Source organism: Pieris rapae, chromosome 9 (genome assembly GCF_905147795.1).
Source record: "Pieris rapae chromosome 9, ilPieRapa1.1, whole genome shotgun sequence".
Classification (NCBI taxonomy): Eukaryota; Metazoa; Arthropoda; class Insecta; order Lepidoptera; family Pieridae; genus Pieris; species Pieris rapae.
The window spans coordinates 4,126,246-4,145,481 of record NC_059517.1 but is presented as its reverse complement, the minus strand read 5'-3'; the positions used below and the strand labels follow the sequence as shown (position 1 = coordinate 4,145,481).

Below are 19,236 nucleotides of genomic sequence, written 5' to 3'. Positions count from 1 at the left end.
TCAATGGAAAACTATTTTACAAATTATATAACATATCAAAGGATAACACTGATACAACATTAAAACCAAAAATAAATCACTAAAATTACAATATATTATTGTAAAATTGTCTTATTCAACACACAAAAAAATAGTCTATATAATATGATACAATGACGTTTTTTTACAGTAACTTAAAGAAGAGTTATTGCTCATCTATTCTAAAGAGAATCAGTGCTTCCATTTCTACTGTAATCGAAGTTTTCATTAGAGATTTACTATATAAACAATATTCGTCAATTTTAGGCCTACAAATATCCATAATCCTCATAAAATCAAAAAGTTAAATACAATTTTAGTACACTTATTAAAAGTAGTAACGAAGCAATGTTCAAGGCACTGCAATATAAGCTTAGTTTGAATGTCTTTGGAGTATTCGTGAGTCAATATGAATACAAAGATTGCACGAGACAGCGAATGCAAAGGGCCGCGGTCAGCATAGCGATAATAGTAGATATAATGATATATACGCTGGGTCACTCACGATATTGATGACTCTTGTCGGTAAGCGGGACGTAGATTACACTCATCAATTTCTTTACGGTCGTAGTACCGTCAGCTGCTTTGTCAACCTGAATATAAAAGCATAATTTAAATTAAAAATAACGTGACGTACACGCATTAGAAATTATACTTCTTTGGCGTAACAAGACAAAAAACTTTTCAAATTTTTTTTGTAGATAAAGCGACAATAGAAAAAAGAGTATTTAATACATTGTTTTATTTTTATTATAACGCATGATAAAGTTGAATAAAGTTTAATTAAATATCACAAAGAAACTAAAATATTGACTACCTCACCGTCACAAAAACACCCTGAAGTTGGGTGTTTTTGTGACGGTGTGCGCGCGCAATGTAAAAATTTACTCTCATCGTTTTTCCTTAACGTGCCAAAAGAAAACTTCAAAAATACTTTCACTTGATATACGATCCAACAACATTGTTATCTTGTTATCGTCCAATCACTACATAGTATAAAGCAAAGTCGCTTTCTCTGTCCCTATGTCCCTTTGTATGCTTAAATCTTTGAAACTACGCAACGGATTTTGATGCGGTTTTAATTAGATAGAGTGATTCAAGAGGAAGGTTTATATCTATAATAACATCCATTAAATAGTGGAGAAGTACTGTTATTTTTGAGGTTTCTAATGTGATGTCGTAAATAATTACATTTTTTCCGCTTACATTGCTGGCTGCACGAGTTTTATCAAAATAATGTACTAAGTATTGTACACATTGAAAAGGTCTACAGAAAAGTCCCTGATGGTATATGTCTATCTCTTATGGATAACCCACATTTTTATATACAACGTTCACAGATTTTCTGTAGTGTATTTAGTATCAGCATTGCACCCGTGCGAATCCGGGGCTCGTCTCTAGTATACAGTATTTAGTAGAATAGAGTAGGTATGCCTAACGTATTCGATTTTGACATACGGAAGTCGTCATAATCTCAACTCTAGATCTTACACTCAGTGACTGGCGCAACCATGCAATCATAAATGTTCACGCAATTTATAATTATATTTACTTGTGTCAGATGCTGCTCTCCACCTTCAGGTCCAACTGGTACTATTAAGCGCCCACCAGGCTTTAATTGTTCAACTAACTGAAAATGTTAAATGTCAAATATATTTTCATTATTTGAAATTGAGGTTTAAAGTAGCTGATGCCGACAACTTTGTACATACACATCTACAAACTCTACATAGCTAGAAATTACATCAATCGTTTAATAGGTAAAAGTATTGTATATAAATCTGTGTGACTGTGTTAATATAAATCTTTATCTTACAGCTTGAGGTAAGGTAGGTGCTGCTGCTCCTACATGAATGGCATTGTAAGGAGCCTCATCAGGGTAGCCTTGGCGACCATCTCCAGCTTGAATAAAGTATATATATGTTATATGTTTTACAGTTCCATGTTGAAACTGCTTTTAATTGATTAAGAGTATTAAAATGTATCTTTAAAATTGATTTGGAAATATATACTACTTTTTATAAAAACTACTATTATCAAAATATACATAAACTACTTACTTATAAGCTTTATTCTTTCAGATTTAAGCAATCCTGGATTATCATTATTTATGTTTTTTGTTGCTAAATTTACAAGTTCTGATATATGGTCTATACCAACAATCCTTCCCTGTTCACCTAACATGATAGCCATGCAAGCTGTTAGGTACCCTGATCCTGAACCAACATCTAGCGCCTTTTCACCTGGTATCAATTGATTTTTCAATCTCTCTAAAGCATGGGCATGCTAAAAATTAAACCATAAACTCTTTCTTAATTTTGAAAAATATTTGCAAGAAAACATAAGAATAAAAAATAGCTACATAATTTTATGCCAGTCTATTTATATAGGTGTTTAAAGCCTTATATACACTTTTAGAACACAATAATATGTAGTAGGTTTAATCTTCCTTTTCCCGAATAATACAATTTCTCGCTAAGACACATTTTATACATAGGGACCAGACTATTAAACTACTATAATTAATCCTTCAAATTACAAAGGAAATATCTGTTATTTACTTTTTACTACAACATCTAATGATACAAAATAACAAGCAAGAAGTTACCATGTGTGGAGCACTGATGGTGGCAGAGAATCCAATAGATTGTGGTGAGTCATGATAAGGTGCATAAGGACAATAGTTCTTTCTATCCACTGCCAACATAGCATTAGCAACAGTATCTGATTTTATGATACCATTGGCTGTAAAATATATGAAAATCAACAGGTTTATATAAAATTAATCAAGTGTTTTATAGGTATGATTCCAGATTGTAAAGCACTAGATTAGATTTCTTCAAAGGCGAATTACAGGAGTGATGTTTTTTTAAAGCCTTTTAGAAGGCTTGGGAAATTGAATTTCCATAACATGAATACTTTAGCCTGATCAGATTTAAAAAAATAAAGTCTATATTTCACATACATTACGAGTTTATTTATAAAATCTAATTTATTAGCAGATGACCCTTGATATATCAGAACAGATTTTATAACTAGAAAGTAGAAACATTAAGAGTATTCGGTTGAATTTTTAATTTTGGTAATTTACCTCTTAGATTACGTATCATATCAGCATTGTTAACGCCATGACTTCGCCAAGCCATAGTTGTGAACGAAAAACTAATTACTAAGAGTAGACGTTTATGTATATGACCCAGTATTTTGAATTTATATCTTGATAATCAAAATTTTTTCAGCTTATTTGTTTGCAAGTGTTCAGAAATTTGTTTTGACTTTTGATTTTTAGAAGAAATCAGACAACTGACAATGAGTTCTAGATATCTGTCATTCCATAAACGCTTATATAAAATTAATTCTCTGTCGGTGTTTGCTATGTGCATGTGTTTCATAATTTGCCGTGCTTTCCACAAATATTTTAAATATTATGATTTATGATAGCAATTATACTTATATATAATCTAAACTGAAGCTTTTATAACTGTCTCAATCTCTAATTCATCCGTGTGCTGTTGTCTCATTCTATAAATTTTATCTATAGTCATAATATTATGATAGTTCTGATAATCTTTGCTAATATAATTAAATAACTAAAGATAATAAACAAAGCTAAAGTTGAAATTGTTTCGAATTGGCAATACATGAGGAGAAAATATTAAAACAAAAGTGAAATTTTAAAAGTGTATTAAAAACAACTTTGCAATGGTTTGCCAAGGCCCTGAACCGCCAGATAACTCTGCACAAAACTTAACGCCGCCCCCTAGACACGAGTTGGTAACAAATGGGCATGAAGATAGCGATGATGAACAAAACGAACACTTTGGATACGAGCCGTTACCTCAAGGTCCCGAAGCAGTACATTCTGATCGTGATAGTGATGACGACTGTGGCGTAAATGTAAGTTTAACTTCAACTCTTCACTTTACGAGGAAATATTGTTTTTCGAGTACGTAGTTATGTTTGGACTGATCAGATCATTTCCTGTTTTCCTTTATTATATAGTAACTAATACTAATACAATATAAAACTTATTACCAAAAAAATAATCTAAAAACACCAAAAACTTAAAAATAATATATTTCTTGCAAATTCACCCAGTGTGCAACTACTACAACTATGTCCATCTCACATGAAATAATATTCAGGGTGCGCAAGACTCGCGTATATAGGCCTGCTTTGAGTAAATTTATATAAAAATTTATAGTAAGAACCCTTCTTATCTCTAACTTGTACATAACCATACCCAAGATAAACAAAGTTGGATCTAGTAATTTAATTTTGAACATGAACCATTAAGATTTTTTTTGTGTAGCCCAAATCATAATTACATTCCTAGTGGCTCCTAATCAGTGTATTATACAAAGCCATTATCACTTTTATATTTGAGAATCTTTTCGCATAATTTAACCCTAAATTCCTCTAAGCTTTTTCACAATATTTATTATGTTATCCCGCAAAAAAAAAATACAGCACATTTAGCAGAATTAATAAATTAATATATACATAATATCTGTATTCTAGGAAGCTCAGCCAGGAGAAACCCCACCTGACATTCCCCCTATTGAACCTATGGAGAGTATACTAGCTAGAGAGGTATGGTGTGCACCAAGAACTTCAGATCCTATACAGATGGACAATGATAGAGCTCAACAGGTTAACTAATGTTTTTAATTATTTCCTTGTAATTACTACTTTTATCTTGGAATTGTACATGAAACAGATTTGTCCATAGTATGTATTATTAGAATGAAAGTCTATTAGTATATAGTTGATTGATATAATTTATATTCACTTTGATGAATAATATTCCTAAGATTCTCTGTAAGTATAAGTCTGTAAAAAATATATAATTATAAGTAACAAAACTCTAATTAAATCATTTTACATTTAGAAATTATATAATAATTTTCAAATAAATATTTGAATTGTTCAAAGCTGCCCGTCTTTCTCAAATTATTCATCTTTATGATGCAGTTTACTATAAGAAATTAGTTCTGGATTACAACAATATTCAGTTCTTATATTTACAGGTAATGTTGGCTATGGCCAATTTTGCTTTACCTCAGACATCCATTCCTGAATGGGCTCAAAGTATAACCGAAGAACAATGGAAGCAAACATTACAAGATAGAATAGAAAAACTAAGAGAAAATAGATAAAACAATCAAAACTACACTAGAAGTTTCATTTAATAAAGTTATAAATATGATAAAACATTTTATATAATATCATTATAATATAATTGATATTGTTAAAACATTTTTATGTATTGATCATATTAGGATATGGTTCATTTAAACAATCAGGTGTACAAGATAATGAAAAAAATAGTTTAATAAACATTTAATTGTTGATTAATACCACCATAATGTAAATGAACAGAAATATGATTAGTTGTGTAATCATACCACTTGCATTTATAATTCATTACTACAGACTACTGTAAATCTTTAAAAAAAGTTTAAGTTTTATCAAGCATCAGATAAACAAGAAAATAACCTACTGTTTTATGTAAGAAAATTACTAAGTGATTGTTAAGTAAAAAAGTGTAATCAAACTAAGACTATTAAAAAAAAATATTTTAAGTTTGAAATGATTTTGGATTTGATATAATTGCACTAAATGTTACGAGTTTAGTCCTCTCATTGCGTATAAACATAAAGAATGGTGTATCTGCATAAAATAGTTCGGCTGATCGAGCTAATATCCCACTGGTTGCTGCCACAGCTTCAGTTCCATATTCTGAAAAGAAATGGGCAAATAAATTGGATACATACTAAATGTTAGTAAATTTTCAACCATTCATTACTTTAATATACCTATTAATATAAATGCATTATTCCTTATAAAATAAATTATTTCTGTTTACTTTACATTTATTAAGTTCTTTGTCCCCTCAATAAAATTTTGAAAACTGGAGGTAAGTAGGTACATCTTTAAGATTTTGTTAAAACTTTTAGAAAATCTTAAAGAAATACCTGCCTTAAAATTTGTAGGATTATTTAAAAAACTATAAATTATGGCTATTAATAATATATGTTTTACAGTTGTTTACTTGTTGTCGTATAAACAAAATATGTTATACAGTCAAAACCGCTTACGACGACATCGTTTAGAACAACATACCGGTTATATTGACCAAAATGAAAGGTTCCGACTGAATTCTATTGTATTAGGTACTTAATAAAAACATTGGCTGTTACGACTATCGGATTTTACGACCACATATGAGTAGACCCTTCGATGTCGTTATAATAGATTTTGACTGTATTTTGAAAACCAATGTCCGTAATTTTAATTTTCACAAGCTTATCGTACTTAGTCCGTACTTAAGCGACAATATTTTTAACCATACTTTCATCATTAGATAAGTAATATTTTTCTTACCATCAACAGTGAGTTTGACATCATGTAAAACTGTATCCACATATACTCCTGGATTAGGAAGGCTATCTACAACTTCTTTTAAAGACCTTGAATCATCAATGTCTCCTGTATTAATTCTACTAACTATTTCATTAACTGTTCTATTGACCACACTATTGTTGTCTACCATTAGAGCAAAATTTGCTTGTCCAGGTTTAAATATATTTCTCACACCGATTGCCTTAAGAGATTCTTCTAAATTCTCAGTCCTCTGCAGGTTCATCTTTGGGTATCTTATAACACATTTCCTATTTTCCATTTTCGCGATAAGAGCGTCTATTTTGTTGAAGTCCAATCTATTGAGCAGTTCTGCTAAAGTGAGATCGTTTGGTCGACGCGGTTTTAAGGCGTACATTGTAGTCACACTATCGTTGTATGGTAGAGCAATCATGTGTAAATCTGTAAAGCATTATACATATATGCATAAAAGTACCGAATATAAAAAAATGCTCATAAAACAATATTATTTTATTAACTCGCATACATTGATATACACTAGCATCAAATATATACTAAAGTGTACTCCGGTAGCTTTTTTACGATTGTACTGTAATGACTGTAGCTTTGTAAATCAATAACGCAAACAGTACCTATAAGAATGCTTTAAAATCGGTTCTGTTATTAGATCGGAGAAACAAACTAACAATAAATTTTCCTTTCTTGATTATAAGGGCGTATTAAGACACTACTTAATCCTATGAATGAAATATAACAATTATTTACCATCATTATATGAAAAAATATACGGAAAACTGCCCATATTCAGCATTTGTTCAACCATTACATCTTCAGTTAGTCCCTTGAATGGGAGTCTGAAATAGGTAAATAGATTTATTTACCCTTATGATAATATTAATTCTTCTCTAGTATATTATCTATAGTGTCACGCATAGGTTACTTACTTTTTAGTAAACTCAATCAAAAACGGGTGCTTCCACTGTCCACTGAAGTACAGGGCACTAAGTAATACAACTTTTGTGTCAATTGGAAGAGCTTCTTTTAAGAAATTTGATATTTTCCCTTTAGTATTATCATAGACCCACCTAAAATATAAAACAAAGAATCCATCGGCATAGCCATAATATCAATATAGAAGGCTAAAGCTAATCTTCTTTTTATAAATGTAAATTTTTTTGATGATATTTTGTCATTCAATGTATTCAGCTAATTAGAAGCGTAAGTTTCGCGTTGAAGATATTTGCAGGCGAATCACACTTGGAAAAAAAAGTATAAAGCGAACGGATACCACCAGACATCTATGATCAAAAGCCAATTTAAATCCCTTTTATTGTTTATATTTATAAAATTATACATCAAAAATATTTTGAGGAACCTTTACTTACTCATTTATAAGGTCTTTTGCTGCTTGCTGATTTTTAAAATCGGTAGTTAGAGCATCACCGCCGTATACCCTGCTTAGGTATGAACGGTAAGCTTCCCGAAGAATTGAGCTCTTATCGGCAAAAATTACGTCAGCATACATGGTTTTACTCGATGTATCATTTATATTTAAAGACCGCAATAAATCACCGAAATGGTCGTGGTTTTCCCGGTTACGTCTAACATCTGAAATATATTATTATTAGCCATTGAGTTACGAGTTGCGGTTTAAAAATACTACGAATAAAATAAATGCTAATAATGTACTTCTGACATATAATTATGCTAAATGAATTTGGGTCTACTACGTAGACGCTGCTTTATACATATAAATCGGTTTCTTAAGAGCTTACCTTCGGAAAATCCAAGTACGCGGGCTAGTTCCTCGTACGATTCACCGACACTCCCTAACAACGCCATTGCAAGCAATCCTGCATCAGATAATTAAGAATTCACTAGTAGAAGTCAAACTTATGGTTAATTCATATTGTATATACTATTGTCCCTAATGCATCAATATTCTATACTACAATAATACATGATACATACTATTCTGCGCAGGAAACATTTTGTACACAGTTTATTAAATATATAAACATAATACGATTTTATTTAAATTTTTTAAGTTACCAGTTGGAATTCAGGACTTCCAACGCTTAGTAATAGTTGCCTTGGCTATACAAGACGACGAAGGAAATGTTATTTACGATGACGTGGTTGTTAGATCCTTTTCAATGTGACGTTTTACAAATATATTTAACACACATTCGACTCTTAATTCACTCCTATTGAAACATCTTCGTCTTACCGGTCTTATGTATATAAAATTCAGATTTATATTTATAAACTTTATTTGACTTTACCTACATTACAAAGACGAAATAATTATTTTAGTTGGATTCCATTTATGTATCCGTTTTTATCGAATATGATTTAATGGTAGCTTTTTGCAAACATCGTGTATAACAAAAAACTTGGCGATTAAAAAGTGGTGAAGAGAGTTTATTGTCAGTTCTGCTTTTCCGTTCTACACCCTTGATTTGAGAACTGTTAGTAAATGTAAAATTAGAAGCATTTAATATATATTTCTTTTTTGACGTTCATAAGTGTACATTGTACCTACGTGAATAAATTCTTTTTCCCTACTTGTATGAATGCTCCGCAGTCAAGGTATGTAGAAGCCTGACACTATCTTCCTACTGTTCTCTGTATATATAAATTCAACAGAATTTGTCATGCTGCACCTACGCCTGCAGAGTAGGTATTTAATGATTGCCTATATGCACTTAAAACCTACCCTAACTTACCTTTATAAGGAATAATCTCTTTTAACATTAACTATAGTGAGCGTGACGATGTAACATATCTAAATAAAATATGAAAATAGAAATAAAAAAAAAGAAACAAATTTAAAGTTCAAAGTTGTTATTAAGAGCTGTAAAGAGAAAATAAATAAAAAGAATGTGTGTGTACTTATTTATACGCGTTAGAAGTTATACTTCTTTGGCGTAACAAGATAAAAATCTTAACAAACATTTTATTCTACGTTCGTAGAAAAAACTAAAATGTAGACTGTAGCTAACAGGTGTTGGTTTTTTCTGACGGTATACGAGCGCATCATAAAAATAACATTTTACCGTAATTCGCCAAAACAAATACGCAACACAAATATTATATAATTATTATGATATGTACATACATACACACGTTAGAAGTAGGTATTACTTCTTTGGCGTAACAAGATAAAATAAATATTCTTCGTTTTTATAAAAAAACGACGCAAAAAGGTATTTAATACATTGATAGTTTTACTATAAAGCAATATCTAGTTAATAAAGTTTTTTTGACGGTGTGCACACCGTAAAAATTTACTCTCATAATTTTTTTTGAGGTAAAATCTTCAAAAATAATAATATCTGCCATCGTTAAAATAATAAAATAAAGAAAACATATTTATCAACACGTATTACTTTCCCCTGACTAAAAATAAAATTGATTTTATTACAAGGAAATTATTTCCTTCCTTTATAGCGCTATTACATTTAAATATTGAAGTAGCACTTTACTTCTACTCTACTATAATTACTAGGCTAACATTCATTATTTAACTTTATCTGTTATTATTTGCAATGACGCGACGTGCACGTTTAGTTATTAGATCGGGCAGGCAAAAAATTCAAAAGTAGAAAATTACTAGTAGGCAATACAGTAACAAAATGCCGCTATTATATTGGTGTTGAGCAGCCTTGAATATCCATGAATTTAAACGGCCATACGAGCAGCAGGCGCAAATTCATGTTTAAAAACTAAAAATTCGTACCTCAAGGGTCCATTGCTGTTTCTTCTGTACATTAATGATTTACCGAATTTGGTTACGAATAAATGCATTTACGCGGATGATATGACAGTGGTCGTGTTGAATGATACAACGCGTAACCACTAATCATTATTGAATGAAACAGTAAAGAATGTCACGGAATGATTGGAAATTAATAATTTAAATGTAAAAAAACAATTTCATACAATTTCGGAATTATAATAATTGCAGACCCAATAACCTCAAAATTAATTATAAAAATGAGTCAATTGAAGAAGTTGTATCAACCAAGTTTCTAGGCATAACACTAGACCAAAATCTTAATTGGAAACAACACATTTTAACGATATGCACGTGCCTTAATAAATTTGTTTTTGCTTTGAATCGAACTCGCAAAGTGGCTTCAAAACACGCAGCAATTAATGCTTATCACGGCTATGTTGCCTCAGTTACAGTTCGCTGCCATGTAATGCTTTAGGGGAAGGTGATTTGATTTTTAAAGGCAAGGTGCTTTTATAGCGTGGGCGAGTATCTAGATCAAAAGTTTTACACCAATTCTAATTAACTTAACTTTCCTATTATTACGACAATAGTTAATGCTTCTATTATGTGACATAATAAAATTAATGACATTTGCATGCCGATTTATATATGGCGGATTTCTATAATTAATGTATCTAATTGTACCACTATCTTGGCAAATAAACGTTTTCATTTCATTTAAAATATTTTAACTAAAATTCTCAATATTGCAAAGCGTTGTACTTTATTTACATTTATATATTAAGCGCACGCACGCAGGACATTACTTATTTTTTGGAAATATTAGGTACACATGAAATTTGACATATAATCCTTTTGGTTCAGCACGTGCGAGGCTTTTGGCAGTGGGTACGCATGAGGCCGGCTACTGGGGTCACGCTTGCCCTTCGTCAAATACAGTACTGACATGGAAAAAAAGTTCTGGCCACTTCTCGAGACATGCCACACTCAACGATATCATAAGCCGGTCCCTTGCCACCGTCAACGTGCCAAATCTACTTGAGCCGACTGGAATTCCAAGAGACCGGACGGTATGAGTTTGATTCCATGGAAGATGGGCCGAGTGCTGATATGGGATGCCACCTGTTCAGACACACCGGGCCCTTCCCATCTTCATGAAACCAACAACAGAGCTGGTGTGGCTGAAAAAGCTAAAGCCTGCAAATACAGGGGTCTAGGCTCCGAATATGATTTTGGCCCATTCGGTGTCGAGACCCTTGGTCCATGGGGTCCTAGCGGTATAGGGCTTTTTAGGAAAATATCAAAAAGTATCTAAACTCGAGGCGCCTAATTTGCACCTACAATCACAAGCCTACAAGCCGTTGTTAACTTCGCAGATTTTTTTCTTAGGTTTACTATTATTTTAAGGAAACAATTTTGTTAAATACCTAAATGATTATTCTAGTGTTGATTTCCAAGCGTTTCATTCTCTCTCGCCGAGGACTCTCTACATATACCTATACAATTCCCGCGCAGAAACTAATAATACTTTATTAAAGCTTACCAGAAATGCCTGCTGGAGAAATTACAATATTTTGGTTTTCATTTCTTCTCATCAATTCCTTGATCAACTTAAATCCGAATTCATTTACGGATGACGATATACTTTCATTTTCAATTTCATTAGGTATTTTAACTCTGTGAACATTTATTCATAATTGTTACTGAATGTAAAATATACACAACTAACAGCGTAATAAAATTATTAATTGAATTAATTACTGCAACGTTAATTCGCAGCTACTTTCGTAGCATGTTTTACCGTTCAGGTTTATCTAGTAAAGCATAGATAGTATCTCTATGTGTTGACCGTACTTTGCGGAGAACCAAAGACAAAAGACAATTAAAGTAAGTTACTTTACAACAGTTATACATGTACAAATAACCCAACTTGTTGTTGAGTTGTACATGTATAACTGTACATAAGAAAGTTAAAGAGGAATTCATAAAAGCTTATACCGTAGTCTTATACATTCTGTTGGTTAAAGCGTGCAGAAACAAAAATGTAAGTTACATATTAGATATTATAGAAATAGGTACATACCCCAAATCTGAAGATCGTATATCTTCCGAACAAGCCAAACTAACTAGGGTAATCCATAGAACTAGTACGCGTGACTCCATTTTCCCTTGTAAAAATTAATAAAAATAAGTACCTACCTAGCTAAGTAATTTTAATAGAGGCATGAATCCGGAACAGGATACGCATAAAGTGAAAGTTATGTATCTATATGACCGCTTATCAACAAACTCTGCATAAGGTAGGAACCTAAGCAAATAAGTAAATATTGCATACAATAAATACGTTTAATACCAAAGTATTCCATGGTGCACCACAAAAGTTCGCGAAGTAGGAACTAAGTAGGTATATATTGATTAAAAAAACAAAGGTCTCTGCTTCTAAATAATCTTTGTTATCCAATTGATTAGGTTTGCTAGGAACCAAAAATCACCAATTAAATATTATTAATAAATTTAAGGAAAGCATTAGCCACAGGCTATCAGCTTGACCTTCAATGTATGATTAGACTTTTAAGTTTTCAATAAAAACAATGAATTATAATAGTGAGCATTTTACGGTCATTAAAGAGTAATAAGTTATTACCAAGGTATATCTGCATTTAATTATAATTAGATTATACAACTACACACATTTCACACTCTCATTAATTTTATAACACATCGCCTATTCAAAGTTTTGTCCGATGTAAAACAACGCATAACCCGCGTCCGTTCCCAAACGAATTGTACAAACAACTAAAGAATAAAGATTTAAAAAACTAAAGTTACAGTCTAGTGATGAATCGAAACAACCAACCTTGAAACTTTGTTTGATGACACTGGGAATTGGCAAATAAGGTCGATTGCGGAGACGAGACGTTATGTTGTAACAAAAATATGCATGGTACTATAGTCTCACAAAAATATATTTACTTAAATAGAAATAACATCAATGTATCTAGATGCAACGAAACATCGCGCGTTAGTACTGATAAGTCCAAATCCCCGTTAGGTATTTCCGAGTTTAAGAGGAAGTATAACTTCCATTCTGAATAAAATTATAATATTTACACGGAAATGTTATTGTCAAAGGACACTTCATCTGTCCGTTGGTAACAATATGAATCTTAATTCTCGCGATTGAATTTCTTCGAGAACACGGATTTCAATTTGTTAGAATAATTTTCTGTGTTTCTTTCAATACATATCTTCCTTTACAATACATTTATTTAAAAAAAAAAAATCTAAGAGAAGAAATTAAACACATATAGTTTTACTAAAATAAATCAGTCTACCAAACGTAGGTATCGCTTTCAATGAAAATATGTTTATATTTTAATTATAATGCACTCGGTACAACATTTAAACCATATTGACATCCATGGTAAAAAAAAAACTTATTAAAATATAAATTATAACAGGAGACTTGCTTGTTAATATTGCATAAATGTCACACAACAGTCATTTCATTAAAAAAAATATGTGTATTGCTATTCCGTGATTTCTACAACTACTAGTTAATAGTTCTCTGCAAGTAGGTACATCATAATCGTCAAAAGCTAATAAGTTCATGATATTTTGTTTGCCGCAATAGTAGTAACGTTAAGTTTTGTAGAGGAAGGTGCTGCTTTACGACGAACTGAAAGAGATAATCCTTGACCTTACTACTGACTGCCCGGTTCGAAGACCGTGGCTAAGGTCCAGAAGTTGTGTGTATCCTAAGGGCTTAGTGGCCGTAATAAGCCTTTAGCGGTTTCAGGGTATGACGACATGATAGTGATTTGTAAGTGCAGATTGTAGGTGTCGCTACAAGAATATTTTAATGGTAATTATATGGGATATCATTTTTATATAATAGAAAATATTTTATCTGACATGCTGGTTTTCTTTCATCGACTTTACAATTTACAAAAAAGGTAAATGTTGTGGTTCACGATCGGGATTGAACGAACGCTAACACTGCTCTATTGTATTCATGACGTAGGTGGGTACTAATACCAATCTACTTTTTATAGTACTTTACTCTACTACCTAAACTACCATAATATGGTATAAATATTGAATTATACGATACAATACAGGTGAACACCAGGGCACGTATGCTCACTTTTAGTATTTTTAAAAAATACAGATCCAGAGCTGTATTCAATGCAATAATTTAGAAATGAGTATGTAGAGGACAAATATTTAACATCTTATTTTTCTGTTAGAAATTGTTATACAAACAAGGTTTCAAACTGTTGGTTCGAAATAAAACGTAGGTTTATGTTTGACGACACATAGGGTTAATAATAAATAAAACAATTAAATATCAATATTTTATAAATATTCGTAAATTTAGGTCAAATGTGGGACAATTTAAATCAGAGGAAATATTTATCAATTTCATATCAAAAAGGAAACATCCATGCGTCGTTTTCTACACTTTATCATTAGTATCCTAAATACAAACTGTAAAAATTACATAATTACTATCTATAATGTATAGGAACTGAGCCTGTTAGTGATAGGGTGAAAATAGAGCAAAATGTTGTGGGACTCGTAACTGTATCTTCTCACTATCTCTAACTTGTAAGGGCTCTCTAAACAGAAACAAGATTTCTTAACATAAAACTTCTATGATTAGCAAACCCAAACTGTAAATGGCATGTGTTTAGTGGACAACCAAAATTACACATTTACACTACAATAATAAAGGTATTAAAACTTCACTTCGATAGAGTGTAGAAAAATTAAAATTTCATGATAATAAAAACAAATAAAACATTAGATTCATTATTATTACCATCTATGACCCTACAGATATTAAAAATTACAAAGAGTAAGTTGCATTAGTTAAATACTAAGTGTATTTTAGTACAAGAGTGCTTTTTAGCAATACAAAAAAAGAATTCTATTGGTCAGATTATTGTTATAAAGAATATACTGATTACCATCATTTACAAACTAATTAATAAGAAATAACCATTTTAATACTTTAAGACATAAATAATAACACAATTTAAACAATTTAACTTGCTTTCTTTGACTTAAATCTCTTATACCTAGATATTTTGACTACACTAATAGTATAACCAAGTCAATTATGATACATAATCTTATAATGACATAATGTAAAGGCGGTAGGCAGACGACGTCTTATTACTATGGACTCAGAAACAGAGTGGAAATTATATGTTCCCAATTAGACCGCAGAGATTACAGCATACAAAAATGTATGCAAGGACATTTCAATATATAAATACTTTATGCTTTGAAAGCATTGTTGTAATGAGACAAATAAGAGCCAAATTTAGAAGTTTACACTGTAAACAAATGAAAATTGTACTAAAAATATAAAATCCATCAGAGTTAGAAAGATTGTCATTACTTAAAATGTAATTCCTATAAAACAATCTGTGTAAAACTGATGTATTAACATACAAATTACAAACGGTACACACACATATGTAACACACACACAACACACTACATGATGGATTTAACTAGCGAAACTTAATAATGAATTAATGATCAGTCTTCAAGTAGATATGATCCCGTCAACAGGACCACACTTCATTACAAATATATTGTTCATCACTCTGTTGCTGAGTCAAACTTAAAACACAAATACATTTAAAAGTTACAACTTACAAAGAGTTACAAACAAAAAGCACTGCTGGTTAGACTTCAACAAAAAATTACATCACATTGAAGCAAAAAGTATTATAGAATTTCATCATCTATAAAATATCAAGCAACCCGCACTCACTAATTCTAGAAAATATTGTTATAAGCATGACTTTAAAATTTCAGAAACACAGAAGATGATTAAATCATCTTATATTAAGCTATAGCCAAAATTTTCAATACTAAGCTAATTATTACGCTAACTGGGTAAACATTACAAAAGAGGTTCACTTATTAGTTTTAACAATATCAGAATTATTTAAAACAACAGTTCAGTTTAGTGCGAGGCCTGGAATGCTCATACATGGTTAAAAAAAAACATATTTCTAAGATTAAAATAAAACACTGGGGTTGAGTCACATTACACTGGAAAATTATATTATTCTACCTAATATGTATATTTAACGGTCAAATTTATCTACTATAAATATAAAAATGAGAGAACTGCAATGCCATATGCCTATAACATTAATAATGCTGAATATTTCATGAGCTTAAAATTATTTTTCACTCTTAATTTTAAATATTGCTGCAATTTTAGAAAAAATATTAATTGCTTTAAAAGTCCTTTATAATAATTTGATTTAAATTATTAATTATGTATTATAACATTAATGGGACATATTGGCATGCAGCTAACTAACTGGCATCAACTGTTTCAAAACTTATAAGTATGATATACATAAGTCAGTCGAATCTTCTACCTAACAATAAGAATAAGCCTGCAACAACACAAAGTGAAATACAATAAGATATTTGAGACTTAACTAAGCACAGCGCCAAACTATGTCCTGATTACCTATACTTAATTCATTCTTCTTTACTTTGTAAAAAGAAAATTAACAAAACACAGACTTATCAATTTGTCACTTTGGAAAAGACAACTTAATGCTAATAACTAAAAATATTCGAGGAGGATAAGGAGTACTCTTCCACTGGAAGCAAAATTAAACCAAGGGACTAGTTCAATGCACTCACGAGTGTTTGACTACGATGACGCCTGGTCTCTGTGGCGGAGTGATCTCGGCCTTCTTGGTGAGCGCGAGCGGAGCGTCACCTGTTTCTTCACGGAACAGATGGTCACCTTCTAAATGACGGATAGCTTCCACAATTGTTTCAAGATTCTGCCGACTTGTACTAGCAAGGTACAACCGGGAAGGTTGGTCATGAGCAGCATCAGGAAGAACCTCGACTTCAACACGCGGCTCAGCTTTGATAGCAGCTTCTAGTAGGGGTGCTGTTGGAGCTTCTATTACTTGTTGTGACTCAACCTCTTTTTCTTCTGTCTTACACTCGGAAGCTTCAGTTTCTTCATAGTGCAGAACTGCATGAGTAACTTCTCTTGATTCAGGGTAAATCTGAACTTCTAATGCACTCAAACGTTCTTCAAGTAATCGTCTTAGTTGCCTCTCTCTTTCCAATTGAATCAGCAGCTCACCATTATCAGGTTCCTTCTTTTGAAGTATATTTGAAACTGTAACCATTGCTACAGTATCAGCAGATCTTGTGTTAATAGTGTCCTCAGTTGAGTCTGGTACTATTGAGGGAACATGTGTTATGATCTCATTCTTTCTCTTCTTTAATGGTATTTCACCCCCTTCGTGTTGGTTCAATAATCTCTTTAATTGACAGTTCTGTGACAACAGTCTGGTCTTTTCTTGTTCAAGGGAGTAGATGTACTCAGCTGTTTGTTGAAGTATGGCAGCCTACAAAATGAATGAATTCATATAAGAAACCTGTTTAGATTTAAGGATAATTTTCGCATATGAATGTATAAATACTCTAATACTACAAGTATTCACTTCTTTATCTGAGGCAATTATGTTTAAATTAAAGTGATATTTCCCAAAACACAAAGATGTTAACAGAGGTGCTTGTTTGGATCTCAAATATTATTACATTTTTAAAATGAAAAATTAAGTACCTTGCTGAGCTTTTCTCCTTCATGTCTAGGTAATAGTGTCCGCAAAGCCTGAAAACCAGCATTGATGCTTTGCATGCGTCTGCGTTCGTTACTGTTTGCAATCTCTCGCCTAATTCTTTTTTCTGCCTCCATAGTCTTTCCGCCAGATAATGAGTGTCTCTCACTTCTGAAATATTCATTACTTATCTTCAATGTAAATATACACAAGTGACTAAAATTTCAAATATAACTGAACACTATTTTAACGAGCTTACAAATACTACGTATTTACTGTATTGTATAAATTCGTACCCATTTATGTAATTAGTTTATTGATCTGTCATTGAAAAAGAAGAAAAGAAAACATTTAATGAATAGAGCGATGTAAAATAAGTACAGATGGTAATGTTACTATAAACCACATGTTCTGTAGTGCCATGGGTACATATAGCGCTTACTACGCCTATTTAAGACAACCAAACATGGCGGCACAACAGCTGACTACGGGCCGGCACGGGGCGGGATCAAATATTCAAGGCAATATTGGCGAATCTCACAAAATTTAAAAACGTTGGAAAATAGCAAAATAGCATTACAAATATTAGAATGATATCCAATTAGCACAACTGAAATCTAGGGATCCACGCCGGGTTCTTACCTTGGGATAGCGTGATCTGGCGCGTCTTCTTCGTATAAGTTGTAATCTTCCACTTCTAACAAACAAGCATCATTACTATCTAATGACATAACTTGAGCACAAATTACACTAAAACAAAGGACTCTTCTTGACCAATATTCAATAAACACATAAAAGTTAGCAAAGCAAATGGCGGGAAATGACAATGAGCTCAGTCAGGTGACGCTACACAATTTTAACACTGTAAGAAGTAATACACCACGTAAAACTCTTCACATCACTAAATAATCACTATATTTAATCTCAATTACAACTTTTATACGCAAAATCTATCAAGTTATCTACGAAAAATAGTATTTTTAGAAAGAGGATCACGGACAACTCTAAAAACACGACATATCGATATGTTTACCAAAGATTATAGAGTGAAGACTTCAGATTATAAACGAGGAACAAATCATAGACTAGGTGTTTGAATATGTATTAAAGTATTGTATTGATTTTTTTTTTATTGTGGTACACGTACCATAATTTTGTATGATATAAGTTTAGAACTGCTGTTTTATACGGAATATTAATTTTGAAGGTACTTTTATAACAACGAAGGAATAAAATATTAATTTCTTAAGTACAATTATTTGATCGTAAAAACTTTCGCTCATTAAATTAATTAACATTTTTATGTTTGGCTCTTGGCTTCGAAATATTTAAATGGGGTAGAAATCTTTTTATTAAAACTTACTTTATAATAATATATTCACAGCAATGAAAAGAAAAAATAAGGTGATCGCATCAGTTATTTTCTGCAGATTGTCATAACCTACAAAAGAGTTTCATGATGTT

At 31.5% G+C, this 19,236-nt stretch overlaps 4 protein-coding genes across 6 annotated transcripts; 1 reads left to right on the top strand and 3 right to left on the bottom strand.

Annotated features, from left to right (window-relative positions):
* Positions 1-183: 183 nt before the first annotated feature.
* LOC111001101 (protein-L-isoaspartate(D-aspartate) O-methyltransferase) lies at positions 184-3,308 on the bottom strand. Its single transcript, XM_022270809.2, has 6 exons — positions 3,110-3,308; positions 2,627-2,763; positions 2,079-2,304; positions 1,835-1,920; positions 1,571-1,648; positions 184-611 (listed from the first exon to the last, which is right to left on the bottom strand). The coding sequence occupies exons 1-6, from the start codon at positions 3,162-3,164 to the stop codon at positions 516-518; spliced, it is 678 nt and encodes a 225-aa protein (XP_022126501.1). The 5' UTR covers positions 3,165-3,308; the 3' UTR covers positions 184-515.
* A 253-nt stretch (positions 3,309-3,561) lies between these two features.
* LOC111001109 (male-enhanced antigen 1) lies at positions 3,562-5,191 on the top strand. Its single transcript, XM_022270823.2, has 3 exons — positions 3,562-3,915; positions 4,540-4,671; positions 5,049-5,191. Exons 1-3 carry the CDS (start codon positions 3,721-3,723, stop codon positions 5,175-5,177), a joined length of 456 nt encoding a protein of 151 aa, XP_022126515.1. The 5' UTR covers positions 3,562-3,720; the 3' UTR covers positions 5,178-5,191.
* LOC111001108 (leukocyte elastase inhibitor) lies at positions 5,190-13,153 on the bottom strand. Of its 2 annotated transcripts, none has more exons than XM_022270822.2 (9): positions 13,002-13,153; positions 12,228-12,312; positions 11,688-11,821; positions 8,178-8,255; positions 7,788-8,010; positions 7,347-7,487; positions 7,168-7,256; positions 6,406-6,843; positions 5,190-5,760 (listed from the first exon to the last, which is right to left on the bottom strand). In XM_022270822.2, exons 2-9 carry the CDS (start codon positions 12,305-12,307, stop codon positions 5,600-5,602), a joined length of 1,344 nt encoding a protein of 447 aa, XP_022126514.2. In that variant the 5' UTR covers positions 12,308-12,312; positions 13,002-13,153; the 3' UTR covers positions 5,190-5,599. The 2 variants fall into 2 exon arrangements, with proteins under 2 accessions (XP_022126514.2, XP_022126513.2); XM_022270821.2 differs by lacking the exon at positions 13,002-13,153 and adding an exon at positions 12,789-12,949.
* A 1,340-nt stretch (positions 13,154-14,493) lies between these two features.
* On the bottom strand, positions 14,494-18,797 carry LOC111001112 (transcription factor AP-4). 2 transcript variants are annotated; one of them, XM_022270825.2, is made up of 3 exons: positions 18,415-18,797; positions 17,778-17,943; positions 14,494-17,559 (listed from the first exon to the last, which is right to left on the bottom strand). In XM_022270825.2, the coding sequence occupies exons 1-3, from the start codon at positions 18,501-18,503 to the stop codon at positions 16,828-16,830; spliced, it is 987 nt and encodes a 328-aa protein (XP_022126517.1). In that variant the 5' UTR covers positions 18,504-18,797; the 3' UTR covers positions 14,494-16,827. The 2 variants fall into 2 exon arrangements, with proteins under 2 accessions (XP_022126517.1, XP_022126518.1); XM_022270826.2 differs by lacking the exon at positions 18,415-18,797 and adding an exon at positions 18,069-18,247.
* Positions 18,798-19,236: the final 439 nt, after the last annotated feature.

What these genes read in the sequence shown, in the direction of transcription:
- LOC111001101 (XM_022270809.2), bottom strand. Translation starts at nt 3,164, where the DNA reads ATGGCTTGGCGAAGTCATGGCGTTAACAATGCTGATATGATACGTAAT. An exon ending in TGAAAGAATAAAGCTTATAA is followed by an intron (nt 1,921 to 2,078) that starts GTAAGTAGTTTA and finishes ACTTTATTCAAG; the next exon opens with CTGGAGATGGTCGCCAAGGC. An exon ending in GAGAGCAGCATCTGACACAA is followed by an intron (nt 612 to 1,570) that starts GTAAATATAATT and finishes TTTTATATTCAG; the next exon opens with GTTGACAAAGCAGCTGACGG.
- LOC111001109 (XM_022270823.2), top strand. Translation starts at nt 3,721, where the DNA reads ATGGTTTGCCAAGGCCCTGAACCGCCAGATAACTCTGCACAAAACTTA. An exon ending in ATGACGACTGTGGCGTAAAT is followed by an intron (nt 3,916 to 4,539) that starts GTAAGTTTAACT and finishes TCTGTATTCTAG; the next exon opens with GAAGCTCAGCCAGGAGAAAC. An exon ending in ACAATGATAGAGCTCAACAG is followed by an intron (nt 4,672 to 5,048) that starts GTTAACTAATGT and finishes TTATATTTACAG; the next exon opens with GTAATGTTGGCTATGGCCAA.
- LOC111001108 (XM_022270821.2), bottom strand. An exon ending in ATACGATCTTCAGATTTGGG is followed by an intron (nt 11,822 to 12,227) that starts GTATGTACCTAT and finishes AAATGTTCACAG; the next exon opens with AGTTAAAATACCTAATGAAA. An exon ending in TGTCAAACTCACTGTTGATG is followed by an intron (nt 5,761 to 6,405) that starts GTAAGAAAAATA and finishes ATTTCTTTTCAG; the next exon opens with AATATGGAACTGAAGCTGTG.
- LOC111001112 (XM_022270825.2), bottom strand. Translation starts at nt 18,503, where the DNA reads ATGTCATTAGATAGTAATGATGCTTGTTTGTTAGAAGTGGAAGATTAC. An exon ending in CCAGATCACGCTATCCCAAG is followed by an intron (nt 17,944 to 18,414) that starts GTAAGAACCCGG and finishes TGAATATTTCAG; the next exon opens with AAGTGAGAGACACTCATTAT. An exon ending in AAGGAGAAAAGCTCAGCAAG is followed by an intron (nt 17,560 to 17,777) that starts GTACTTAATTTT and finishes TTCATTTTGTAG; the next exon opens with GCTGCCATACTTCAACAAAC.